This window comes from Rattus norvegicus, chromosome 4 (genome assembly GCF_036323735.1).
Source record: "Rattus norvegicus strain BN/NHsdMcwi chromosome 4, GRCr8, whole genome shotgun sequence".
NCBI classification, from domain to species: domain Eukaryota; kingdom Metazoa; phylum Chordata; class Mammalia; order Rodentia; family Muridae; genus Rattus; species Rattus norvegicus.
Genome location: NC_086022.1, coordinates 166,746,713 through 166,774,354, shown reverse-complemented (window position 1 = coordinate 166,774,354; position 27,642 = coordinate 166,746,713). Strand labels below are relative to the sequence as shown.

The following is a 27,642-nucleotide window of genomic DNA, read 5'->3' as shown; positions in this document are numbered from 1 at the left end:
ACTTCACCAGTTACAGGAAGTGGAGCCACACCCAACTTTACAATGTGCTTGGAGATCAGAGATACCCACCCTAAGTACAGCTTGTAAACCTTAGTTCAAAACTCAGAAAAATACACACCCATACCATAGGGCAACCAGAAAGTAAAAATGGTTTGCATATGTTCCTCCCAAGCCCATTTAAATAACTAGAAGCAAACAAAGAAAACCCCAAGCTATTTGTTCTTTTCTAAAATACTGTGAAATATGCAGGAAAATGGACAAATCTGTCAATTATTATAGTTAAGTGAGGTAACCGTGAAGTATTAATGCAAATCTTGTATAGGGATCTTAGCTTTTGTATGCGTGTATTTATGTGCTTGTGAGTATAGGTTATTAAACCTGAGAGGATACTGCGGGTTGGTTAAAGAAATGGAGTGGGAAGAGTAACAGGATGCATTTAACAAGAAAGTGCAGCGGGAATAACTGGGACAGAAGAATTGGAGACAGTATATGAGGGAGAGGTGTATGGAGTGAGGTTCAATCAAAACAATATACAATGCCACAATGAAATCTGCGACTTTGTACCAACCATCGCGCTCATGCAAGCAATCTTTATAAAACTCGGTGATTCTCCCCTCAACACAGACATACAGGAGATGTAAAAGCACAGGAGGGCTTATTGGTAAAAGCGGTTCTGCAGGAGAAGGGATGGTGGAAGGTAACGTGGTGGGGGCGACTAAAATTCATCATATACGTGTATAAAACCGTCAGAGTTAAAAAATAAATATCGAAGCATATAAAAAATCTTAAAAAAAAAAAAAAAGAAAACAAAGCGCTTGAGATTGTGGTGAAGCGGCTCCAGCGCAAACCTTCAGAACTGAGGGTCTCTCGCTTTGTCTTCAGTTCTCCCGGCTTTCGTTCCCTACCGGAGTAAGCGCGCCCTCGTTGACGCTCTTTGCCCGCGCCTGCGACGTCACTACTCCGCGCCGGCGGCACGTTGGACCGGCGGTATACCGGGCTTTACCGAGGGCAAAAATGGCTTTGGCTAGTGATTTCTACCTGCGGTACTACGTCGGGCACAAGGGCAAGTTTGGGCACGAGTTTCTGGAGTTCGAGTTTCGGCCGGACGGTGAGCGGCGGAGAGGCTGCGAGGGAGGGCGAGCCGCCCAGGGAATGGGTTTCTGTTTTTTTTTTTTTTTTTCCCTTTCTTATTTCAATGTACTTGTTAGTTTTGAGTCAGGGTCTTGTGTAGTGCAGGCTGACCTCGAACTCACGATTCTCTTGCTTCAGCCTTCGGGATAGTGGGATGGCAGGCATGTTACAACGCTCCAGACTCCAGAAGAACCGGTTTGGAGGGTTTCATACCAATGTTGGAAGAGTTTGCTTGTGTAGCACGCCTGCGCAGTGCTTGTAAGAGAAAAAAAAATGCTGTAAAGTAATTCAGAAAAGCGGATCTTGCCACTGTCAGAAAAATTGAACACACAGGAATCGGAAACTTAAGAGCAGAGAACCTGTGCTTCGGGAGTGTTAACAGAATTATCAAAAGACACATACTCTAGCGGATGCTTGTAATCTTTAGGTGGCCTTTTTGGCCTACTCATTCATTCACTATCTGTGTTAAGACTGCTTTGTAGGGGAGGAACCCCGTGTCTGAACACGGGAGTGTGATATGTGTCAGGTTTGAAAGACAATTCTTCACCAGTGGATGATGGACAAAGGTAAGGGAGTCAATGAATGCTCCCAGAAGCTCTTTTTGTGCTGCCTTCTAGATAGTTGGTCAGCTCTGTGTAGATGAGTCTGAATATCTCCTTCCTAGCCACCAGCTGTCAGAACACTTTCAGGTGGACAGTGAATACAAACTTTGTACTTTCTCGGAGAAGCAAATGGCCACAGAGGTAGCTACTGATGCTCTGGGTGAAGAGTGGATGGATGGGTTGTGTGGTCCCAATCACAAAAAGGACTGAGAATGACAAACGGTTTTACCATGAAGCAAGGCTTCTTGACCCAGTGCAGAGTACACCGGTTATTGTTAAAAAACAAAAATGATATTGCTGAACTGAGCCCCTGTCCCTCTGTACTTGGGTCTCAAAGAGCTAGCAGAATCCTAAAGTGTTTCAGTGTCTCTAAAGAAGATGATGTCTGCTCGTGCACCGTTGAAAAGCCCTTGAACAAAGACTGTAAGAAATCCAGGAAGAAAGCACGCAAGACCCAAACATCTAGTTACTTCATATGTCCTGGAACACCACCAACTCCAGTGTATTGTTCTGAAGAAACAATGCACTAAGAAAAATAAAGTAGCTACAGAATGAGCTAAACTTTTGACCTAGAGAATGAAGCTAGAGAAAAATACTTGGAACAGATTTCTAAGAGACGTAGGCTGTCCTCAATGGGAGCTTCTAATTTTGAGTATTAGTCCAGTAAACAATAAGTGTTTAAGAGTAAGAAATAAATGATCAGACCTTGAAAAACAAAAACAAACAAACAAACAAACAAAAAAAACCAACCAAACAACAACAACAAAAAAGGCTTTGCCTGAGTCTTTAATCCTAGCATTCTGGAGGCAGAGTCAGGCAGATGGAGTTTCAGAAAAGCCAGAGCTACACAGAGAAACCCTGTCCCCCGAACACAAAGATTCCCCCTACAAAAAAGAACCTTCCTCTAGAAGATGAGATACTTGATTGAGATAAAAACAATGAACCTTCTTGGTTTCTGGATGAGAGAAAACCCAGAAGAGAACAGAATTAGCAGGGATTTGTTGAAGCCCCTGTGTAGTGTAAGGCAATTCTTACCTGTACCAAGAATTTTTATTTGTGAATGTTCATTGTGTAGTCGGCAGTATATAAATGTCAAAGCCGAAGGTAGTTGGGAGATAAACATTTAACCTACGATAGGATAGTATGGATTTTATTTAAGTGCTTTGTGCAAGTTTTGCACAAGGTTCTTTGAAACGTAAGGAAAGGATCATGTATTCCAAAGGTTTGGAGCGTTTAGGAAGAAGTCAGCATAGCAGTCAGTGTCCTGCCGTTATTTTGAAACTTAATAACTTCAACCTTGTTTTCCAAATTTTGATGTCGTGGCCTGGTCTTTTACTCTTTTATTTTCTCTGCTTTTTTTTACTTATTCCTCTTGTAATTCAGTTCTTGTTCCTCTTGCCTGTGAACAACACCAGCTTGTCCTTATCGCCCTGAGTCACATGAATTAAGAACCCCACGGTATCAGGGGAATCTTAAGTAGAGGTCGGTCCTCATGCATCTCTGCCACCGCATTGCTCGACTCACATGCAAAATCATGAACCACAGAATCTGTCAGTTTGGCAGATGAGAAAGACATTGCAGCTGTATCAGGGCACCTGACTGACAGGGAAGCACACACCAGGGGCTTCAGAGCTTGTGAGGAATGGGTTGAATAAGTCAGCGAACAGGCTTGGCAGTTCATGTCGTTTGCATGCTTCCTAGTTAAAAAAAAATCATTATCTTATCCATATACACTAACATGAAGGGAAAGAATTGAGAGATCATTTTTGGAACTATAGAGAAAGAGTTGATCAAAAACAGACCTTTTGAGACTGTGTGACGCTGCGTAAGTTGCTTGCCTTGATTTTATCTCCTGTGAAGAGGTGAGAAAGTGAAACCCATTCTTAGAATTCCTTTAGAGACCAGGTGAAATATTGTGAGAACAGCACTAGGTACTCACATGACACTAAAGAGAATACTTAGTAGTTAGACACAGTCACTTTGTGCTCAGGGCTAGGTAAGAAAATAAACTGTTTACTGTGCACAACTTTAATCCCCAAACATAGGCAACGAGGCAGACGGATAGATCCCTGTTTGTTCAAGGCTGCCAACCTCGTTACACATTGAGATCTTGTCTCAAAGAAAGGAAGGAAGGAAAGAAGGAAGGAAGGAAGGAAAGCAAACAGACCTTAACAAACCTGACCCATTTTATGTTGAAGGTATGGATTATTTTAAAAATTACTAGCCTGCTTTTAATTGAGTATTTAGCATTGATCTTGCATGAGGAAAGTAGATATACTAATAAAAGTGGGATTATGGAATTATCTTTACCTTTAAAATTACTCATGATGTTCTCTTTCTCTCCACACAGGGAAGCTTAGATATGCCAACAACAGCAATTATAAAAATGATGTGATGATCAGAAAAGAGGCAAGTTCTATTTTCTCTCTCTCTCTCTCTCTCTCTCTTTTCTCTCTCTCTCTCTTTCTCTCTCTCTCTCCCTTTCTTTTGAGACAGCGTCTCACTTTGTAGCCCTGGCTGTCGGGGAACTCAGTGTAAGCCAACTAGACTGACTTTGAACTCAGAGATCCACCTGCCTCTGGCTAACTTCTGTTTACATGTTTATTTTTTTATATCTTGTTCATTTATCCTGAAGTTATTTCAGAGGTCTGTTTCAAGAAACCAATTTATAGATTGAAATGTTTTTATTTTAATTACATATGATTATAGCATTTTTTTAAAAAATTTTTTATTGTGTTTGTATGCAGCTGGTAGAAATTGGTTTTCTCTTACTATATGGGTTCTAGTGATAGAACACAGGACTTTTTCCTCGGCTGCCTTTACCCACTAAGTCATCTTGGTGGTTTTCATTTTAGTGTTTTTTTTTTTTAACAAAAGAATCACCCTTAATACTTATAACCCCATATCATTTAATTCATTTTATGAAGTGTAAATTTTAAATGAAAGGCGTGGAAGTCAGGCTGGCCTTTGAGTGCCAGCTCACGTGTGAGAGCATTGTGCTCTTACTCTATGGCCCTAATACTGGCCCAGTAACTGTAAGCTGCCTGGGTGCCCCTGCTTCCCCAGAAGAATATGGAGCCTCAAAGAAGCTAGAGTGGGAAGACGGCACAGTGTGTTGTAAAGAGCACGGTGTAGAAAAAGTAGCAGTAGTGAGAAGGACGATTTGGGATCAAATTCAGTTGTTCACGCCTATTGTGTTTGGACATTTAGTTAGGACTTGCTTTTATTTTGTCATGCTGAACTGTGGGACATTCAAACAGATGGGCATTTACAGATTTTATTGAACTGATTTTCAGGCTTATGTCCACAAGAGTGTAATGGAAGAACTGAAAAGGATCATTGACGACAGTGAAATTACAAAGGAGGACGACGCTCTGTGGCCGCCTCCTGACAGGGTTGGCCGGCAGGTCTGTGCCTTGTGAGTTTTTAAGTGGATAGAGTCAAAGTTGGTAATATACTTAGTGTGTTTTTAGGATTTTTTTTTTTAATTGAAACTTTGATTATATAACTTTACTTTCTCTGTAAACTTTTTAATTTTGGTATTGGAGATTGAAGTCAAGGTTTGTACATTCCCAGCAAGCAAATGCTTCTGAGTTACACCTCACAGCCCTTACTTGGCTCCATTTTCCTTGCTAGCTCCACTTACTAAAGGTATTAGCACATAGCTCTAAAGTTAGGCAGTAACATCTTTTCTCTAACTTGTACAGCTCAAGCTTGGACATTTTGACACTTATGAGTTATTTATTATAAATTAGCTATTATTATTAGTTATTTCTGCTATAAATATGTATACACCATCATTGCTAGCTAAATTTGAGAGTTATGGTTATTCTCATTGAATGTAGCAGTTCACTTTCTCCAATTTCTTGTCTTAACATTCATATATCTGAGAGCCGCAGAGAGAGACCCGATGGATTTCTTTGCTCAAGTGGACCATTGTGTTTGCTTCTTAGACCCCCCTCAGAATAATCGATGTTTCCAAAGTGCTCCCAAAGAACTCGGCAGGCCCAATTTCACTCTGTATAGACAGTTTGGTTTCTAAATTGGGACTTTTCAACTCTTAGAGAAATGAGATACAAGGTCGAAAGAACTAAGCATCTAATGTCACTTTTGTGTGTTCTGAGGACTATACATATGGCGGGCACTCTTTTTGACGAGAAGAAAGATCTGTAGAGAAGCCTGGCACATGTTGAAAGGAGCAGTGGTGGAACTGTTCTGTGGCAGGAACTCCATGCAGAGCGTCGTATCAGGAAGCAGAGGCGGTGGTCTGTGTCCTGCGGGAACCCGAGTTACAGGGCCACTGCATAGGAGTAACTGGGCATCTGTGTCCACAGAGAACAGCAGGGCATTTTAAAACTATTAAACTTGTTTCTACAGGGAGGATGTGATATGCAGATTTGTCTGTGTTAATAAGGCGATATACTCTTTCAGAGGGTAGATTTGTAATATACATGAGAAAATGTTGCTATTTTTCATTTATCTCTGCCTTAGTAACATTTCTGAACATCAATTTTAGAAAAATAAATTCAGAGACAGAGGACGTTGAGTATGTATAAAAATGTTTTCATCTGGGGAGAGCCAGTGCTCATTCCTGTGTAGTAGCTTTGCGTTCTCTGTGAGGGAGTAGTCTGCGTGCTCCAGACACTGCTGCCGGATAGTTAAACCAAGCCTGCTGTGATTAGCAGAGAATCTTAGCTAATCCTCAGGTGGCTGTGTCTCATGAAGTGCACAGTTAGGCCTTTTGATTAAATAGCTGGGACTGTCTTTAATAGCATCTGGTTGATAATTTAGTGTAAAAATGCACTAATATGCAGCTCCTTCACTAGCTTTAGATTTCTGGATAAGTAGTACAGATAAAATTTGTATGATGATAATCATCCTGGAGTAACTAGATTATATTGATTATGTTGCATTGTTATGTAAGTTCTAGTTTTCATTCTGTTTCAGAGGGGATTAGGCTCTAAGTAGCCACATTACTCTATGGAGAGCCAGTGTTACTTGTGGTTATTGATATCTTTGTGTGTTCTGTGCTTTGTGAGTTTAGGATTGAACATTTGTGATAGAAGGCTAGTAAAGACTATAACGTTGTAAAGGTGTTTTAGGGACTGCAGAGAATACTCGTAATCTCCTAGCAGTCAGGCCCGATGCATGGCAGACTCTAAAGCTTTAGCTTCTGTTAGTGTCGTATATCTGCAGAAACTTACATAAAGAGAAAATACATTTGTGATATTTTAAATGGATTTGTATTAATAATCATTTCTAAACTGTGCTTTAATGTGCCAGCTCTCATGTTCACCAGCATCACAAGAAACATTTCAGTGTTGTTTTGTTTGAGCCCCTTTTTTTATGACTGCTCTGGAAAGCAGTTCTGGGTTGGTCCAGAAACTAAGTCTATTGGTCATGAACAGTCAGTGAGGTTACATTAAGAGAATTCTGTTAGCAAAGTAAATTTCTTTTGGTTTTTTGATAGAGTTTTTCTGTGTAGCCCTGACCAGTCTGGAACTTTCTCTGTAAAGCAGGCTGGCTTTAGACTTAAGCAATTCTCCTGCCTTACTTCTGGAGTGCTGAGGTTATAAACATGTGTCACCAGGCTTGCCTAAGATTAAATTTCTTTCCCTGTCATTAAGTTCTGGAAAGTTTGTACTTCTTGTAGCATGAATACAGATGTCTTTGGGGTGGACTTTTTTTTTTTTTTTTTTTTTTTTTTTTTATTGATGCCATTTCTCTACTGTTTTGTTTCCAGGAACTTGAAATCGTAATCGGGGATGAACACATTTCTTTTACCACATCAAAAATAGGTTCTCTCATTGATGTAAATCAGTCAAAGTAAGTATATTACAGTTTAGCTGATCTCATTACTGAAGCTCATGTCAGAGCTGCTGGCTGTTGGCCACGGCAGTTTAGTGTTCAGACTTTTAAGTAATTAAACACTTGTTTTCTTGTCTGTCAGAGAAGTTAGCAGAGTATTTCACTGTCTAAAGTCCTTAGTTCAGCAGTGTGCATAGCAATCCTCACTTTCGTTGGTCGTTTTGATTAAAAAGCCTTGGTCTAATGTCAGAAAACAGAAGGGAACTGTTTGGATTCGTCAGCTCCATTGGGCCCATGCTACATCGCACTGAAAAGAACGTAGGCATGTGTGAGCCTCCTTTGCGTTCTTAGCTTCTTTGCAGCACCACTGAAGCTTTGCTGGACTGAATCACTGAGTCGCTTCTTCATGCTCCTTTCCCTCAAAATGTCCCCATAATGCTTCCATTACTCCTTGCTGCCCTAAATCAGAACTTGCTTAAGTATACACTGCATGGGAACTGGGCTGTCTTCAGAGTAATCATAGTGCCCGGGACATAGTATGTGCCTCAAATAAGTAATAAAGAAGGGCAAAGGAATGGATGCATGACAATTACAAAGAACAGCCAACGTTTTAACCTATAAATGTATTCTCACAGTTCCTCTGTATATACACAGCATCCTCCGTACTCTGCTGGGTTTCTAAGTGGCTGCACTTCTCTTCGGAGAGCAGTGAGTGCTCCTAATTGCATTCTTCCTTACAGGAAGAGGGAAGTGTTGGTTACTCAGCCTGTTCACCATAGCTGTCAGCAAGAGTATTCCTTTTTCCTTAAGTCAATTGGTTAATCGGTACAAGGGTTTCGTTTTGTTTCAGGAATTTGTAAGATCGTTTCATAGGGAGCAAAAAATAACTTTGACTTTTTTTTTTAAATTTTAGAGATCCCGAAGGCCTCCGTGTATTTTACTATTTGGTGCAAGACCTGAAATGTTTAGTGTTCAGCCTCATTGGTCTACACTTCAAGATTAAGCCGATTTGAATGGGATGTTTTTGAGGTTATTTATATATTTAATTAAAAGAAGGGTTTTTTATTAATAATTTCGGGATTTTTATGAATGTGAAACTTTTGTATATAAACTCAATATATGAAAAAAAACAACAGGTTAAATGGTTTTTATTTCTTGCCTCCACGTGGAATGGACAGTTCTTATATATAATTGATTCTGTAAAGAAAAGCCACTTTTTGTTGAAAATTCACTCTAATAAAAAGTACCAAAGCCTAGATGTAGAGTGGTTGTTTGCTTTTGCAACTGAATCAGTGACTTGCGTCAAGGACAGTAAGTGTTCTGCTTGGTAGAGCTTAGAGCAGAGGCCTCTCATCTGGAAATACACAGCCAACTCCTAGCTGTGGAAGGTGCCACAGAGTCACTCTCACTCCTCTGCTTCCACACTTCATAGAACTTACCTTTGTGACACTACCAAGGGTGTTTTTGCTTTTGTTGTTTGTTTTTCTAAAAGAGGTTTGAGTTTTGTTTTGTTTTGTTTTGTTTTAACATTATCACAAGCCCTTTTGGGATACTTTACATTTAAATATTTTCCTAAGTTGTTGGAAGAACACAGTACTCCACATTTGGCCTATCTTATTCTCATGCGTGTGTGTACACATAAGTGTGGGAGCTGAGTTAAGCTTTACAAAATCATGGAATTTTGTCTTAGCTGTCTGTAGTGTGCATGCCTAGTTATAGACTCATTGGACAGGTCATTCGTGTTTCCCAGGTCCTGTGAAATTTCTACCATTCGTGTCCTGTAACTCTGCTAACACTGCTGCTGGTGTAATTCTCTTCCTCTACCTGTTCTTCCTCCTCCTCTTCTTCCTCTTCCTTTTTTCTTGCGTTCTTTGAGCTCTTCGTAGACCAGGCTGGTCTCAAACTTACAGAGATCTGCCTGTCTCTGTCTCCCCCGGTTACCACTAAAGGTGTATACCACCCATGCCCAGCTCTCTGCTCCTTCTCTCTCACTTTGTTTGAGTGGCCTCTTACTGATTTTAAGCTGCCAATAGACTGACTACTCATTGCACAAGTATTGCATGGTGGTAGTTTTGCATGAGGAGATGCTTTTTCTGGACGTTGTCCTCGGGCACATGATCCCCTTTACCTTACCATAGAATAAAGATGATTCTTGCTATACAACAATCACCCCTTCCAAGTGCTCATTCTATGAGTGCATCTAGCAGACTCTTCTACAGTGTGTTAACATTTATTTCATTTGTTAGCATTTTGGGGGTTGCATTTTTAAAAATTGATTAAATTTTCCATTGATAATTTTATATATAAATATACACATTTTAAGTGTGTAGTCAAAGCAGTACATGGCATAGTAAGGAGAACTGGTGGAGATTGTGGATTTGTGGGAGCTAACCCTCCCCATTCCTTACTAATTGCAACATGTTTCATTTTTACTTTGCAGGGTCCTGCCTCTCTACTTGCAGATAAGTGTGCAGGCAAGAGAGTAATTAGAGCCAAGCTGTGTCTCTGTGAACATTTCCAATAGTAATATGAAGGACTGCTGAAATTATTATTACTGAATTATTTCAGTATCCTGTTATTAGACAGACTCCCTGTCATTGCTTTAAATGTGTGAGAACTGGGAACTGGGAGGACTATTCATCTTGAAATTCATCTCTAATCCCTGAGATTGTTTTAATAAGCATATCATTAATAGATAATGAACCAGATTAAAATATCCTTTCTTTTTTTTTTTTTTTTTTTGGTTCTTTTTTTCGGAGCTGGGGACCGAACCCAGGGCCTTGCGCTAAAATATCCTTTCAAGATAAGGAAAATAACTAAGGTGAAGGACTGACTTGAGAGCTGGCATGGTCACCCAGCTTAATCCCAGGGCCAGGAAGAAGCTGCTGAAGGATCAGGGATTCAATGCTTGTCAACAAAGTCAGCTCTAAGACTACCTTAAGCTACATGGAACCCTGTCTCCCAGTACAGAATGCTGTAGGAGACATGAGCTGAACCTCAGATCCCCCCCCCCCCCCATGATGAGCAATGGAGTTGAGGGGCTCATCAAAGTCTTCAGTGTGCGCATGGCCTCAGTTCTCTGAACTATGATGTGGAGAGGACATGGACTGAAGAAGTAAAACTTAGACATGAATCAGTATTTAACTGTTTTCCTCTCTTCAGTTTTTTGTTGGTTCATTTTGCTTGTAAGGTGTTCAGCTTGCATGGATGCTTTGTATGCCTGGTGCCTGCAGAGGCAGAAGAGGGTGTTGTATCTCTTAGGACTAGAATGGTTCTCATGTGGGTGCTGGGATCCAAACTCAGGTCCCCTAGAAGAGCAGCCAGTACTCTTAACCACCTGTCCATCTCTCTAGCCCTTGTTTATTTTATAACCTGTAAGTGGATTTTATCCCTGAGTGACACAAAGCCTACATATACCTGAAACCCTTCTTAAGGGTACCTTAAGGCCCCATTAGTCTTACTGAGTTCCTGAAGCATCTTTCTAATTTCCTCAGTCTCAGTGTTTTAGGTTCAGCATGGACTACGTGGGTAGGGCGGTAACACAGAGTGTTAGAACAGCTGTGATTATAAATTTGGGGACACATGGGGTGGTTTTGGGCACAGGAAATCTCAAAATAGAGCTCTTCGTGGTTTTCTCAAGAGCTGTGAACTTTACTGTAATTCAGTGTTGTGGAAGGTCCACCTTAAGACAGAAGCACCAAGAGATGGGACTTTGGCCAGGACCAGCCAGTCCTCACAGTGAAGCAAGTGATCAGCCCATCCTTTCCTCAAGCTGGTGGCTACTCCAGGTGTCCCTCACCTCAGCCGGGGACAGGAAGAGAAGCCTGCAGCTGTGCCACGCTGGCACTGAGGTCTGAGTGTCTGACTGGAAGGTTTGAACGTGGGACTAGGATTGCGTCTGTCTCACCATAAAGGTGTGGACAGTTGTGGTTTCACAACTAAAGGCTTTTACAGCAAAGCAGCCTGGGAAATGAATATGTATTGTGTGTATATGTGCAGGGTTTTTTTTCCCCCACAAAAATAAATTTAGAAGAAAAACTTCAGGAAAACAAAATCTTCGAGTCTTTTATTTAAGTTTAATACTTCCTGTTTTGTGCTGCACTTTGGCCAAAAAAACAAACAAACAAACAAACAAAAAAAACGATAGGAATATTAGTCAGCGACGACTGTTCTCAACAGTTTATATTTCTCTAGAAGCTCGGAGCTTAGTTGTACGTGGCTCAGAGGAAGCTGCTGCTCTTTGGCTTTACAGTTACAGGCATCCTCCTGTCTTTGTACAGAACCAAAAACGTCGCCCGTCCTGTGTTCAGTTTCTGCTAACTACCCTCCACCTTCATCAAGTGCACTGGTAGGCGCCCCATCTCCTGTTCATGCTATGGTCACAGTAATGAACAACCAGCTCTTGGGTTCTTTCCCACAGTCTTCTCATGATGTTAGAGGAGGCAAACAGTACGCAGAAAGCACAACCAAGTGTGCCCCGTGCGTGTGCTGAGCCTCCGCGGTAAGCATGGCACCCTCTCAGCAGAGATAAGGATGTGGAGAGGTCTCAGCATCATTAATATTTCTGCGGGCACTGTGACATAAATCCCGGAGTCCGAGGTGGGGAATGTGTATTTTCTAGAGCAGCAGTGGCTCACTGCTATAGTGTGAGGGCTAAAGTTAAGAGATCCGTAAAGCAAAAATGGCTGTAACTTTTCAACCCCACTTACCCAAGAATGGAAAACTTCCTGGAATTTTCTGAGCAATTGCTTAAGTAAGATAACGAGCCACACTTCGTTTTCACATCTGTAAACAAAGGTCGTTTTCCTCAACTGCACAGGGTGTGCTTGATGTCATGCAGGCAGGCGACATTTAGATAGGAAGGACGTCGAGATGAGGTATTTAGATAAGAAGGACTTTGAGATGTACGATTGCCCCCATTGGACAAAACCGGGAAGTAGTTAGCCTTGTGGGTTTTGCCTTTATAAGGACCTGACTAACGTGGTTTGTGGCCATTTTCTGGGAATCCTTCCTATGGTGGCCATCAAATATCCTTACCAGTCCTTGAATAAAGTTTGCTTCAAATTTGGCTTAATAGTTGTGGTAGTGGTCTTATTTTTGCCATCTGGGATTAACAGCAGGTCTCTCAGTTCCTCACTGTTACTTTGATACTCTGCCTGCCCTGTTCTTCCAAACACCTGCACTCTGACAAGTTATGGCAGGAAACCTAGTTCATCATCTTAGAGAAGCTTCTGGAATCTAGTATGCTCAAAAAAACATTCTCTTGAAATTCTCTTGAGCTTCTGTCTATATTTCTGATTGTAATTACTCTGAACCTAGGAAGTAGGTGATACACTCTTGATGACTGTATGAAAACACAGGCTTGAAGATTCAGTGTTTTGCTCAAAATTATATGCTAAGGAAAGATTGGAGTCTTGGACAGCGAATAATGTTAAATGGTGAATGCAACTTATTATCCACTTGTCAGGTTATGATTGAAAACTGTGAACCTGGGCTTGGCTCGTACCTTTAACCCCATCACTTGGTGTAGGAGGAATGAGTCCCCATGGCCCACACATTTGCAATAGCTGCATCAACACTACAACTTTAAGATCTACCTGGCACATGGAGACCCAGAAAGACACAATAACCTGGGCAAGGAGCAAGTGGTAATGTTCCAATGGGGCATGGGTGGAGGATATAAAGGCACACCCTGGTCCTGCAATAAATGACCGTCTGCTTCTTCTCATCTGACTTTTGGAGTCTGTGCTGTTGATTCTATTCCTTTTTACTCTCTACCACCAAGGACCATCCCAAGGGACCGAGGGCTAGGGAAACCACTTGGGAGACAGAAACAGGTGATCTAGATGAGTTTGAGGTCGATCGACCAGATTTACATAGTTCCAGGTCAGCTAGGGATACATAGTGAGACCATGTCTCAAATGAACCAAAACAAAAGACAATTTGTGCTTTTTATTTAACCCTTACAGCATCCCTGAAGAGAACTGGCTCTTCTGTTTTACTGTGGTCAAAGCATGAGAATCATGGGATTTACATGAAGCCATAAGAGCTCAAATTGGTGTTTCTATTCACATATCCCCAGCTCCCAGACTCATGTTTGGTGGCGAGCTAAAATCCAGGCCTTTCTGAGTCCACACTGCATCCATATTCATTAGGCTTTATTAATAGGCCCAAAGACAGTTCTAAGTTATTCCTAAGCAAATCAGCTGACCGGTTCAATCTTTTCCTTTGGAAAACTTAGACAACAAGCATTTGCCTGCAGCCCAGACACTGAAGGGTTGGTCACTTTCTTCAGCACGATAGCTCTTCCACCCCCACTTCCGATATCCGAGGGTGTGTGTGTGTGTGTAGGTAGGTAGGTAGATAGGTAAGTATTCTGGGAAGCATCCACACTGCACCAAAAGACCTTTGTTTACACTGTTGAGTTACTGTCTGAGCTGTTTCCAGGGACTTTGGATGCATGACAGTCACAGACTTGAGTGGTAACTTGAAGATATCTGGGGTTATGGACCATACATTATATCCAATACAATTTTTTTTTTATTATTAACTTGAGTATTTCTTATATACATTTCTAGTGTTATTCCCTTTCCCGGTTTCTGGGCAAACATCCCCCTAATCCTTCCCCCTCCCCTTCTTTATTTGTGTTCCCCTCCCCATCCTCCCCCCATTGCCGCCCTCCCCCCAACAATCTAGTTCACTGGGGGTTCGGTCTTAGCAGGACCCAGGGCTTCCCCTTCCACTGGTGCTCTTACTAGGATATTCATTGCTACCTATGAGGTCAGAGTCCAGGGTCAGTCCATGTATAGTCTTTAGGTAGTGGCTTAGTCCCTGGAAGCTCTGGTTGCTTGTCATTGTTGTTCATATGGGGTCTCGAGCCCCTTCAAGCTCTTCCAGTTCTTTCTCTGATTCCTTCAACGGGGGTCCTATTCTCAGTTCAGTGGTTTGCTGCTGGCATTCGTCTCTGTGTTTGCTGTATTCTGGCTGTGTCTCTCGGGAGCGATCTACATCCGGCTCCTGTCGGCCTGCACTTCTTTGCTTCATCCATCTTGTCTAATTGGATGGCTGTATATGTATGGGCCACATGTGGGGCAGGCTCTGAATGGGTGTTCCTTCTGTGTCTGTTTTAATCTTTGCCTCTCTATTCCCTGCCCAGGGTATTCTTGTTCCCCTTTTAAAGAAGGAGTGAAGCATTCACATTTTGATCATCCGTCTTGAGTTTCATTTGTTCTAGGCATCCAGGGTAATTCAAGCATTTGGGCTAATAGCCACTTATCAATGAGTGCATACCATGTATGTCTTTCTGTGATTGGGTTAGCTCACTCAGGATGATATTTTCCAGTTCCAACCATTTGCCTACGAATTTCATAAAGCCGTTGTTTTTGATAGCTGAGTAATATTCCATTGTGTAGATGTACCACATTTTCTGTATCCATTCCTCTGTTGAAGGGCACCTGGGTTCTTTCCAGCTTCTGGCTATTATAAATAAGGCTGCTATGAACATAGTGGAGCACATGTCTTTTTTATATGTTGGGGCATCTTTTGGGTATATGCCCAAGAGAGGTATAGCTGGATCCTCAGGCAGTTCAATGTCTAATTTTCTGTGGAACCTCCAGACTGATTTCCAGAATTGTTGTACCAGTCTGCAATCCCACCAACAATGGAGGAGTGTTCCTCTTTCTCCGCATCCTCGCCAGCATCTGCTGTCACCTGAGTTTTTGATCTTTGCCATTCTCACTGGTGTGAGGTGAAATCTCAGGGTTGTTTTGATTTGCATTTCCCTTATGACTAAAGATGTTGAACATTTCTTTAGGTGTTTCTCAGCCATTCGGCATTCCTCAGCTGTGAATTCTTTGTTTAGCTCTGAACCCCATTTTTTAATAGGGTTATTTGTCTCCCTGCGGTCTAACTTCTTGAGTTCTTTGTATATTTTGGATATAAGGCCTCTATCTGTTGTAGGATTGGTAAAGATCTTTTCCCAATCTGTCATTTGCCATTTTGTCCTAGCCACAGTGTCCTTTGCCTTACAGAAGCTTTGCAGTTTTATGAGATCCCATTTGTCGATTCTTGATCTTAGAGCATAAGCCATTGGTGTTTTGTTCAGGAAATTTTTTCCAGTGCCCATGTGTTCCAGATGCTTCCCTAGTTTTTCTTCTATTAGTTTGAGTGTATCTGGTTTGATGTTGAGGTCTTTGATCCACTTGGACTTAAGCTTTGTACAGGGTGATAAGCATGGATCCATCTGCATTCTTCTACATGTCGACCTCCAGTTGAACCAGCACCATTTGCTGAAAATGCTATCTTTTTTCCATTGGATGGTTTTGGCTCCTTTGTCAAAAATCAAGTGACCATAGGTGTGTGGGTTCATTTCTGGGTCTTCAATTCTATTCCATTGGTCTATCTGTCTGTCTCTGTACCAATACCATGCAGTTTTTATCGCTATTGCTCTGTAATACTGCTTGAGTTCAGGGATAGTGATTCCCCCTGAAGTCCTTTTATTGTTGAGCATAGTTTTAGCTATCCTGGGTTTTTTGTTATTCCAGATGAATTTGCAAATTGTTCTGTCTAACTCTTTGAAGAATTGGATTGGTATTTTGATGGGGATTGCATTGAATCTGTAGATCGTTTTCGGTAAAATGGCCATTTTTACTATATTAATCCTGCCAATCCATGAGCAAGGGAGATCTTTCCATCTTCTGAGGTCTTCTTCAATTTCTTTCTTCAGAGTCTTGAAGTTCTTATTGTACAAATCTTTTACTTGCTTGGTTAAACTCACACCGAGGTACCTTATATTATTTGGGTCTATTATGAAGGGTGTCGTTTCCCTAATTTCTTTCTCGGCTTGTTTCTCTTTTGTGTAGAGGAAGGCTACTGATTTATTTGAGTTAATTTTATACCCAGCCACTTTGCTGAAGTTGTTTATCAGCTTTAGTAGTTCTCTGGTGGAACTTTTGGGATCACTTAAATATACTATCATATCATCTTCAAATAGTGATATTTTGACTTCTTCTTTTCTGATCTGTATCCCCTTGACCTCCTTTTGTTGTCTGATTGCTCTGGCTAGAACTTCAAGAACTATATTGAATAAGTAGGGAGAGAGTGGGCAGCCTTGTCTAGTCCCTGATTTTAGTGGGATTGCTTCAAGTTTCTCTCCATTTAGTTTAATGTTAGCAACTGGTTTGCTGTATATGGCTTTTACTATGTTCAGGTATGGGCCTTGAATTCCTATTCTTTCCAGGACTTTTATCATGAAGGGGTGTTGAGTTTTGTCAAATGCTTTCTCAGCATCTAATGAAATGATCATGTGGTTTTGTTCTTTCAGTTTGTTTATATAATGGATCACGTTGATGGTTTTCCGTATATTAAACCATCCCTGCATGCCTGGGATGAAGCCTACTTGATCATGGTGGATGATTGTTTTGTACATCAGACTTTCTTAAATGTATATCTGCTATAATTCCATGACTTCATCCATAAACTGTCTTTGTAAGTATATTAACAACCAAACAGGGGCAGCAACTTAAGTTTTCAATAGTAGGGATTACACAATTACTTAATTTATGTTGTATACAAGTGATTAATAATTATATATGGCTTTAAAAATCTTGCAGGTCAATATTTATAAAATATACTTAATATGCTTGTTACTTATTATAAAAAGATCAATCAGAAACATGACACAAATTAGTATGGTGGTACACAGCTGTAATCTCATCACTAAAGTGAGGGAATCAAGCACACTGGGAGTATGAGTGCAGCCTGGGCTACATGGTTTGTAATTGAGACATAAAAACTGTCTTAAACAAAACACAACAATCATAAAATAAAACAAAAAGATTGCCAAGTATAGCTCAGGGTAAGAGTATTTGCTGAGCATGCTCTGTTTCTTAGGTTTAAGATGCTATAAAACAATAGCAGTAAGACCATCGCTTTTATAGGAATATCAATGTTCACAATGAATATTAACTTATGAATAAAAATCTAGAAGGATATACAGCAAGAGTTTCACAGTGGACATATGAATATTTTTAATTTTCGTAAAACACACTTACCTGCAATAAATGTAGTTAAAAAGTTTTGTTAATGATCTGTGGTGGTACCAATTTTGCCTAACATTTTTCCATATGTTGAATATTTTGAACAAAGAGTCTATGTCAATACAACTATGGTTTATTATTAAGTTTTAAATTCTCTCTGTATTTTCTAATAATAAGTGCTGTGATCATTAGGAGTATAAACGAATTTAATGGAAATCTGCAAAGGGTTCTTTCTAGTTAAAGTCAGGGTCAGTCCCTAATAGGGAGTTTGAATCATTAGAGGAGTTAGGCAGACTCAACACCACCAACACCCTCTGAAACATTGGATCCAGGTACCTCTGGGGGGGGGGCGCATTTTAACTTTATCTTTCGAAATTACCCAAGGCTATGTTTTCTTTTGTATTCCCTACCCCCTGCCTCCAGGCAAGGTTTCACTGTGTAGTCTTCCTTAGCTGTCTTAGAACTCACTATAAGGCCAGGTTTTAACAAAAATAATCATACTCCATATACTCCCAAAATAAGTGACTATAAGGCCACTTACTTGACTGTGAGATTTCATAAGTCTTCAGGATTGCAGAACTCAGTGAGGCTTAAGGAGATCCAAGGGCCCAGAGAAGCTGGCCACAGGGGTGTTTTTTTTTTTTTTTCAAAATATTTTTTTTTTATTAACTTGAGTATTTCTTATATACATTTCGAGTGTTATTCCCTTTCCCGGTTTCCGGGCAAACATCCCCCTCCCCCCTCCCCTTCCTTACGGGTGTTCCCTCCCAACCCTCCCCCCATTGCCGCCCTCTCCCCATAGACCAGTTCACTGGGGGTTCAGTCTTAGCAGGACCCAGGGCTTCCCCTTCCACTGGTGCTCTTACTAGGATATTCATTGCTACCTATGGGGTCAGCATCCAGGGTCAGTCCATGTATAGTCTTTAGGTAGTGGCTTAGTCCCTGGAAGCTCTGGTTGCTTGGCATTGTTGTACTTTTGGGGTCTCGAGCCCCTTCAAGCTCTTCCAGTTCTTTCTCTGATTCCTTCAATAGGGGACCTATTCTCAGTTCAGTGGTTTGCTGCTGGCATTCGCCTCTGTTTTAAGTGTCTAAATTCACCTGTTTTTATGCACTGTAAGCTTTGACTTTTGAAAACAATATCCTACTGGCTCCTAGTGAAAACAGTAATCCTATTTCTAGTAGTTAGCTGGTAACAAAGGAAAGCTAGAAGAGCAGAGTAACAATGCGGGAGGAAGAAAAAGCTCTTGAGAATAGAGAAGTGAGAGGAGAAGCATTCTGTCACATTTGAGAAACGATTAAGAGGGGTTTTGGTTTGTTTTTGCTTTTGTCTAGTTATAAAAAAATTCTGAAACCTTAAAAAATGACAGACAAGGTAGAGGCTGAAGAAATACCAAATATTCTAGAAGATAAAATGAAAAAGAAAGCACTGGAAACAATAATGTCACTCTAGCAGGAGGTATTGTAATTGTCTTAAATAACCTCAACATCTAATGCCACAAGGCAACAACGGTCATTATTCAGAAGAGGAAGTCTCTTCCAGGGAAGAAAGTCACAGAGGAAGAGAGGAGATGAGGGTAGTGGGGGTAGGAAGGGTAAACCCACTATGCATTTTTTAAAATGTAAATGAGTTATGTTTAATAGTGAAAGTGAGAGAAATCTCATTTCTTCCTCTTCTGCTCATTCTGCACACAATGTCAGAACTGAGCTCCAAGCTGAGATCCTTAACTTATTTGATTTAGTGATAATTGGCAGCTTGACTTTACCATTCAGAACACCTCTGACACACAAAGATGTTTAGTATTGTGTAGAGAGAAGTAGAAGCTATGGAAAAGCTTATGAACTTGTAGGGCCCTTTAAGGATGGGGATGTATACAAATCAGCTCCAGGCCAGCCATGGCCCCCTACCAGTTCTCAAGAACATCCGTCCCTCTTTGCTTCCTTTCCGTGCTCAGCTATGCCCTCTTGGTGGACTGCATGCTCCAGTTTGGGGGCTTGTACTTGGATTGTGTCTGTGCTTCCAGTGCTGTCTGAAGTATACACTTTTGATCCTGCAGAACTGGATGAGAATACATGCCTGTCATCCCACTCCTTCTTGGCTGAGTTGGGAGGATTCAGAACATAAGGGCAAAGCTGAAAAAGTTCAACATCCTGTGAAACTTCACACGTGAAGAATTTCTTCACCAGGTGCATTTTAGGCAGAAATCTACAAATTCGAAAGCACATTTTTAGTCCGTTTGTATGATGGACATGTGCAAAATATCCCTTGTTTCCATGCTACACAAAATTTTAATTAATTTTCAGGTGTGTTCTTTTCATGGTGATTTTCTTGCTTTTCTTTTTCTTTTTCTTTAAGAGTGTTCAGTGCCCTGGCAGCTCATTGTGACACCCCTTGCAATCCTCTGTTCACTTCTGCTGGTAATTTAATTAGGGTTTCATTGCTATGAAGAGACACCAAGACCACAACAACTCTTATAAACAACGTTTATTTGGGGCTGGCTTACAGGCTCAGAGGTTCAGTTTGTTATGATCATAGGAGGAAGGATGCCAGTATCCAGGCAGGCAACCATGGCACTGGAGGAACTGAGAGTTCTACTTCTTGTTCCGAAGGCAAACTGGAGAAAATTGGCTTTCACACAGCTCGGAGGAGGGTCTTAAGCCCACTCCCAGAATGACATTCTTCCTCTAACCAGGCCACACCCACTCCAATAAGGCCACACCTCCTAATAGTGCCATTCCCTGGGCCATGCATGTTCAAACCACTGCAGTAACTGCTGCAGCGTTGGTGACATACAACGAACAACTGGTATACAAATTCTCCCCCATTTCTGTTTGACTAATAACTTTAGACACTAGTTATGCAGTTAACGTATTCGTCCATTGTCCTGCCCATAATCAGAGGGTGAGCCAGAATCTCTGGACTTTAATATATTTTTTCCTGGCACTCTGCAGTTTCCTGCCCTCTTATATACTTAATCTGTTAATGTTGAGGCTGTTGGGAGTTGCCTTGTTCTGTCTCATAGCCATGTTCCTTTTGGTTATTTGGTGATGGTCTGTATTCTGAGCTAGTGTGATTGTGAATGTTAGGTCAACATTCTGTGAGCAGTACAAAGGTAGTGATTGTCTTCTTTTCATTTTTCCTCAGTGTATATTGAGGATATGGTTAAGTAAGCAGATTTGTATAAGGCTTCAGAGCTTAAATCTTCTTGGAACCCATTACACCTTTATTGTAAAGTGTTCTCAGGCTGTGCTAAAATATGACTCGATATTTGTATATTATGTGTTCTATATGCTGTAAATGTAACTCTTATTCATCAGATATAATTGTTGTCATGGAGGCTTACTACCAAAGAAACCCGTCGTATCTATTTCTTTCTGAACTCTGGATGGCTAGTTCAACTCAGCTGTTCTGGCCTCTCCAACCTGACTGATTCAAATGGACTCCTCTTTGCTTTTAACTGAATTGCTTTGTTTGGATTCAAAGTAACTCTTGCAATCTGTTCTAATCTTCTGGTTCTTCTCACCCAGTCTATCACATCTGCCACCTGTATCTGCGAAACTGTCCAGGTTACATTACCTCTCTCTGAGCTCAGTGGAACTCAGCTGACTAAACTGAATTCATGTGACCAAACTCACAAATAAATTCAACTCCAGTATGCTGATAGCACTGACTGCACTCAACTGACATGTTTTCTCTCTAAGCTACTTTAAGTAGCCTCTCTTTCCTGTCCTTGTGAGAGTTGGGCATATCCTATCTCTGACTCATTTTTTCAAATCTTTTTCTGATTAGTCTCTTTGCCTGCTCCTCAATTAGTTGTCATTTTCAAATGTGGCCACTTCCTTCTACATACTAAATATACCTTCATTGCTTGGGATTAAAAGTGTGTACTAAGGGCATTTCTTGTATTCCAGAGGGAGCAAAGGTACATGTCTGAAAGGTGCAAAGGTGTGTCTGAATTCAAGCCCAATCACACACATTCTCTCATTCTCACATGCATTCTACTTCTTTTCTGCTATTCTCTGAGTCTTGGTGGTAGTGTTTGTGGCATGGAGTTTGTGGGTCAGTGGACCACGCCAGGGAACTTGGTAAGGTTGAGTGGGTTCAGAAACCCTGGCACCTACCTGAGCATGGTAAGCATTTCACCTTCTCCCACCCAGATTCCTGGTCTAGAATACAGGACCACAACTCCCCACATAAAGAATGTGACCACTGGTCACGTAGCTCAGAAGACAGAGTTCTCCATGATAATGAGGCATCTAGATGGGCCCCGAGGGTTTAGCCAATGAGCTTCCCTTCCTGGGCATTTTTGCTATAAAAAGTATTTAATCTCTGGCACACCCTGAGGAACTGAATGCATCCATCTTCTACTACCAATAAATAATATGGAGAAGCAAGGATTGTCTTTTTTATCATGAGCCACCTGGAAGGGAAGCCTTGGTTATCAAGCTGTGTCACCTAAGTCTCTCCTAGAAGACCCCTTAGCTCTTCCCCTCCCCCAATCCCTGGGCTCATCCTTATCAGTTGGGCTCCCTTTATTCTTGACTCCATGTGGTTTAGCATGGGAACCACTTCTGCTTCAGCCCCAGTTTGAGTTGTTTCTCATCTGGGCAGGGATTCCCATCTTAGGCTGAGTTGTTCTTCCACTCTGAGCAATGCATCAGCGCATCCCAAAAGTCCATCACCTGATAGCGGCATAGGGTGAAATGTAGCCTAGAGCTCTGTATTTTGTCTGCCCAAGCCGAGTCATACACCTGGGCAGTTTTATGCAATGACTTGTTGGTTTGCTCTGAGGCCTCTAGCTTCTACTACTCTGTCAATACTAGTACCTCACCATATCCTGTTGTTGCTGTTTGTCATGCAGCTTTGTCATGCATGTTTGTCATGTAGCTTTGGTTCTGGCAGTTTTGGGGCAGGAATTTATGAACATGGCCCCTTTATGGCTGAGCACGTTTTCCTCCCATCAGGACTTTGACCATTTCCGCCGTTCTATACTGACTTCTGTCCACTGCAAGAAAGAGGTCTTTCCAAGGTCAAGTGAATCCCAGATCTAGGAAATAAACCTAAATATTAAGAATGCCTGCTCCTATAGGTACTACAGGTATGGATGATGTGTCACATGTGCATCAGTATGTGGCAGAGAGGAGAAAGGCTATTTCTACACTCAGTATTCTCACCCACGACCATCTGAATGATTAATAGACTAACATTCCCTGAGAAAAAGTCTGTGAGGACTACCAGTCTAACTCCAGGGGGCTAGCCTGAGACACCCACCAGTGTGGAACCTGTCAGTCCCTGATAACTGCAGATACCCAGAGACTACAGGTGCCACTAAGAGAAGAAAGTAAGTGGTGGAGAAATGGAAGAGAAAGAGAAACAGAAAAAAAGTGTGCATAATAAGGAAAGGCAGAACTGGAGACTCCAGTGTAGCAAGGGACAGCCTGATGTGAGTAGCTGGTGATGCTACCTGAAACCATGGTGAGGTCCTGACCTATGCTTCCATTGGGGGCCAGGTCTGGATCTCTGGTTCTGCAGCAACAGGGACCTATTACCATCAAATGCCAAGCAAGGTTTCCTGGTTTGGGCTGCTATTGCCTGAGGACATGGTGATATCTGAGGGCTGGGCAGGACTGGCCACACCACCCACCTGAGCTTCATAGGAGAGGTAGCCCTGGAGGTATGAGGTCAGGAGAGCTGACCCTGCCCCTCACCAGCTGTAGCACTAGGAAGTACAAGTCCTTCACCTTGCCTGGACAACACAGTAGAGCTGGTCCTGAATGTGTGGGTTGTAGGTGAGCTGGTCCTGAGGGCATGAGAGTGGGAGAAGTGGCAGACTAACCAACTCAGATACCATTCAGGTCCAGAAACAGGGCTTTGAGTTAGCTCACCTTAACATCTACCCTATTGATGAACTGTTGGAATGTATGGAGGGGCCAGATCCAAAACTACAGGATCTCCATGACAAACAGCAATAACAGGATATGCAAGAGGTGTCCCAGTGAGGTACCAGTATTGATAGAGTAGTAGACGCTAGAGGCCTCAGAGCAAACCAACAAGTCGTTGCAGTGAACATTTGTAAGCAAAGAAATGTGGACAAAAGGGTATACTGTGGGATACATTGTGACACACTACAGCTTCCCCAATGAGATCTTTCTTTATTTCTCCCTGCTGGTGAGGAGATTCCAAGGGTGGAAGATAGGTACATGGGGAGATGAGTGTGACTGTCGTGTGTGGTATGAAATTTACAAAGAACCAATGAAACATTCAACAAAGAAAATTATTATTATTTTTTTTATTAACTTGAGTATTTCTTATATACATTTCGAGTGTTATTCCCTTTCCCGGTTTCCGGGCAAACATCCCCCTCCCCCTTCCCCTTCCTTATGGGTGTTCCCCTCCCAACCCTCCCCCCATTGCCGCCCTCTCCCCATAGACCAGTTCACTGGGGGTTCAGTCTTAGCAGGACCCAGGGCTTCCCCTTCCACTGGTGCTCTTACTAGGATATTCATTGCTACCTATGAGGTCAGAGTCCAGGGTCAGTCCATGTATAGTCTTTAGGTAGTGGCTTAGTCCCTGGAAGCTCTGGTTGCTTGGCATTGTTGTACATATGGGGTCTCGAGCCCCTTCAAGCTCTTCCAGTTCAACAAAGAAAATTATTAAGAATGCAATTTTAACACATGACTACTTAGCAAAATGACAGTAGCAGGTGCTACTATACAGTCTGTGACATCCTTAATCATAGCCTTTTGATTTGGATTACAATGTTAGTCATATTTTTTTAAAATATTATCCCCTTTCCTGGTTTCCCCTCCAGAAACCCCCTATCCCACATCCCCTCCCCCTGCTTCTATATGTGTGATCCCTGACCCACCCTCCCACTCTCTCCTGCCTCCCTGCCTGACATTCTCTTACACTGGGGAAATGAGTCTTCACAGGACCAAAGGCCTCTTCTCCAATTGATGCCCAACAAGACCATCCTCTGCTACATATGTGGCTGGAGCCATGGGTCACTCTATATGATGGTTTGGTCCCTGGGAGCTCTGGGGCTTCTGGTTGATTTATATTGTTGTTCTTCCTATGGGGTTACAAACCCCTTCAGCTCCTTCAGTTCTTTCTCTAACTCCTCCATTGGAGACCCCATTCTCAGTCCAATGGTTGGCTGTGAGCATCCGCCTCTGTATTTGTCAGGCTCTGGCAGAGTCTCTCAGAAGACAGCTATATCAGATTCCTGTCAGCATGCACTTCTTGGCATCCACAATAGTGTCTGGGTTTTGTGACTGTATATGTGGTGGATCCCCATGTGTGGCAATCCTGGATGACCTTTCCTTCAGTCTCTCCTCCACACTTTGTCTGTATATCTCCTCCCATGAGTATTTTTGTTCCCCCTTCTAAGAAGGATTGAAGCATTCACACTTTTGTCTTCCTTCTTCTTGAGTTTCATGTGGTCTGTAAATTGTATCTTGTGTATTCCAAACTTTTGGGCTAATATCCACTTATCAGTGAGTGCACACCATGTTTGGTTTTTTGAGATTGGGTTACCTCACTCAGGATGATACTTTCTAGTTCCATCCATTTGCCTAAGAATTTCATGAAGTCATTGTTTCTAATAGCGGAGTAGTACTCCATTGTGAAAATATACCACATTTTCTGCATCCATTCCTCTGTTGAAGAACATCAGGGTTCCTTCCAACTTCTGGCTATTATAAATAAGGCTGCTATGAACATAGTGGAGCATGTGTCTTTGTTGTATGTTAAAGCTTCTTTTGTGTATATGCTCATAGTGCTATAGCTGGGTCCTCAGGTAGTACTATGTCCAATTTTCTGAGGAACTGCCAGACTGATTTCCAGAGTGGTTGTACCAGCTTGCAATCCCATATTTTTAAGGGCTGTTAGCGCTTGCTTAAATTTGTAACAAATTGGCCTGTATTGTTCTCTCCTTTTCTTTTTTCCTCATTTCACTTTTCAAAAAAATTTGAAACAAAGTGTCATAACTGTTCATATTGCAGGCCTAGAACTCAAGGCCCAGGCTAACCTTGAACTTTCTTCAGATGTTCTTTTTCTAGCCTCTTGTGTGTTAGAATTATGGACGTGAGCCATGTAGTTTACTCCAGTAGTAAGTAACAACAGGGTTTGGGGAAATTTTAAGTAATATCTGTGCATGAGTTACCTGTGGTATAGCTTTTCTGAATGGCTTATGTAGCTTAAATGTATTTATTTTTCCAAATTTGTTGGTTTTGGTTTTGGAGACAGGTTGTATTAATGAAGACTCCATGTGGGATTTATTATATGGACTTACAGTCTGCTGTCCAGATACTCCAACAGTGGCTGCTTAAGTCAGAGGCTGACAGCTGCACTAAGCAGGTAGGAGGAAAGTATTACTGTTAACTTGGCAGTAACTGCACTGTCATGGCCATTTGTATGATGGCTTTTCATTACTTATAGAATCCTACATCTGCTCCATCACAGGGCTTGGCCTCTCTGGGAGGCAGGATGTGGGAAGTTGACTGTGCTTGCCCCACAACACCCCTGGGCTGGTGTCCATCTTTAAGAAGCTTCAGGACTCTGTTCCTGGGGTGGGGAAGAGCAGTTTGAGAGCAGGACACAGCTGGAGCTGGCTTAGGGGTCCCCAGGCCTGCAAGGAGGCCACGGTTGACTAGTTCTCAGGCTCTTGGGCATCCAGGTGCCTCTGGGATGCTACAGAAGAGCTGAGAACAAAGTGGGGGACCTCGGGGCTGGAGCTACCTAGGGCTGAAGGGGAAATAAGGGGGAATTCTGGCTGGTCCCACAGGGAGAGTCTTTGGCTTGATGGTGGCAGGCTAAAGGCTTACTGGTAGCAGTGGCTGGGAGTGCAGGGAGGCTTTTTACTGGAGATTAGGCTAGGTGAAGGCCTTCTCTGTGGCTTCCCACAGAGACAGTCCATGGCTTTAAGACATTTATTGTCATGGCAGAAAGTGGATGAGTAAAACCGTACCCCACTTCTCAGGGTGGGTCTGGGATTAAATATCTTTTTCAGGGTGGAGTGTCTGGGAAGAAAAATTCATTGGCTAAGCCTCTAGACCTTTAGGTACCTCATTATAATGGAGAGATGTCTTGAGCCTATGTGACCATGGTCACATCCTTTACCTGTGAAGGGGCTTAGGGCATTGCCCTTATTGATGGCTGCAAATGTATGGACGACTGCAGCTGGTTTTCTGGGAGTCAGACGAAATGCCTACTGTCCCTTTCAGGGTCACTGGGGTTTCAAGCTTCTTCAACCAGGAACCAGGGAATCTTTCATGATCCCATATATTTGTATTGGGACCCACATATGGTATTCCATATTTGTATGTATGTATGTATGTATGTATGTATGTATGTATGTATTTTAAATAAGAAAGTCCAAACATTAAATCTCCTAACAAATGTGAACAATGGCATCCTATCTACCAATAACTCTGTGCTGCTGATTTCACTTAACTGATATCAATAGAGTTGATATTTTATATTTGTATTTATGTTTTATTGTTTAATGTAGTTTAGTTTATGTAGCCAGATAGCTAATGGCTTTGATCAGTGTAGCTGTAGGTCCTGGCTTTGTAGCCCTTTTGTCATGAAACACTATATGGTTCCTTTTGGTGCTCATAAATGTGTGGTCGTTCTTCTCATTTTGCTGTATAAAATCCACTGACTCATCTCTCATTGTGCAAGAAAAAGTGCTTATCACCTTCAGGTTCCTGATGTGGAAATGAATATATGTTTCTAAATGACAGACCTTGGTGAGTGCAAAGCATCAGACATATCACCAGCATTCCCTTTACTTAACCATCGTCAGTCCAAGGCAAAAAGAGAAAAACCGGTTCTCCTAGTCAGGTCTCTATGCTGTTACTAAGGACAACCAACCAGAGCCTTATTGAACAAGACAGTTATTACTGAGCATGTCTACAGAAAAGGGTTGTACTCTGCTACTCTAGTTGAGAGAGCCAAGGAAATGAACACACACACACACACACACACACACACACGCACACACACACACACACACACGAATTTATTAGGTCTCCTCGTGTTAAAAGAGTAAGAACAGTTGAAT

General features: G+C 41.9%; 1 protein-coding gene and 1 non-coding gene across 4 annotated transcripts; both read left to right on the top strand.

The window, feature by feature from the left end:
- Positions 1-948: 948 nt before the first annotated feature.
- Magohb (mago homolog B, exon junction complex subunit) lies at positions 949-8,797 on the top strand. Of its 3 annotated transcripts, XM_008763424.4 has the most exons (6): positions 969-1,108; positions 3,779-3,931; positions 4,084-4,142; positions 5,030-5,140; positions 7,477-7,559; positions 8,455-8,797. In XM_008763424.4, the coding sequence occupies exons 3-6, from the start codon at positions 4,128-4,130 to the stop codon at positions 8,552-8,554; spliced, it is 309 nt and encodes a 102-aa protein (XP_008761646.1). In that variant the 5' UTR covers positions 969-1,108; positions 3,779-3,931; positions 4,084-4,127; the 3' UTR covers positions 8,555-8,797. The 3 variants fall into 3 exon arrangements, 2 of the variants coding, with proteins under 2 accessions (XP_008761646.1, NP_001178034.1); XR_005503315.2 differs by lacking the exon at positions 3,779-3,931 and having other exon boundaries at positions 949-1,108; positions 5,030-5,151; positions 8,455-8,492; NM_001191105.1 differs by lacking the exon at positions 3,779-3,931 and having other exon boundaries at positions 1,015-1,108; positions 8,455-8,737.
- A 13,855-nt stretch (positions 8,798-22,652) lies between these two features.
- LOC120102664 (small nucleolar RNA SNORA17) lies at positions 22,653-22,784 on the top strand. Its single transcript, XR_005504285.1, has one exon. It is a non-coding gene; the product is annotated as a small nucleolar RNA SNORA17 (small nucleolar RNA).
- The last annotated feature ends 4,858 nt before the right edge of the window (positions 22,785-27,642 follow it).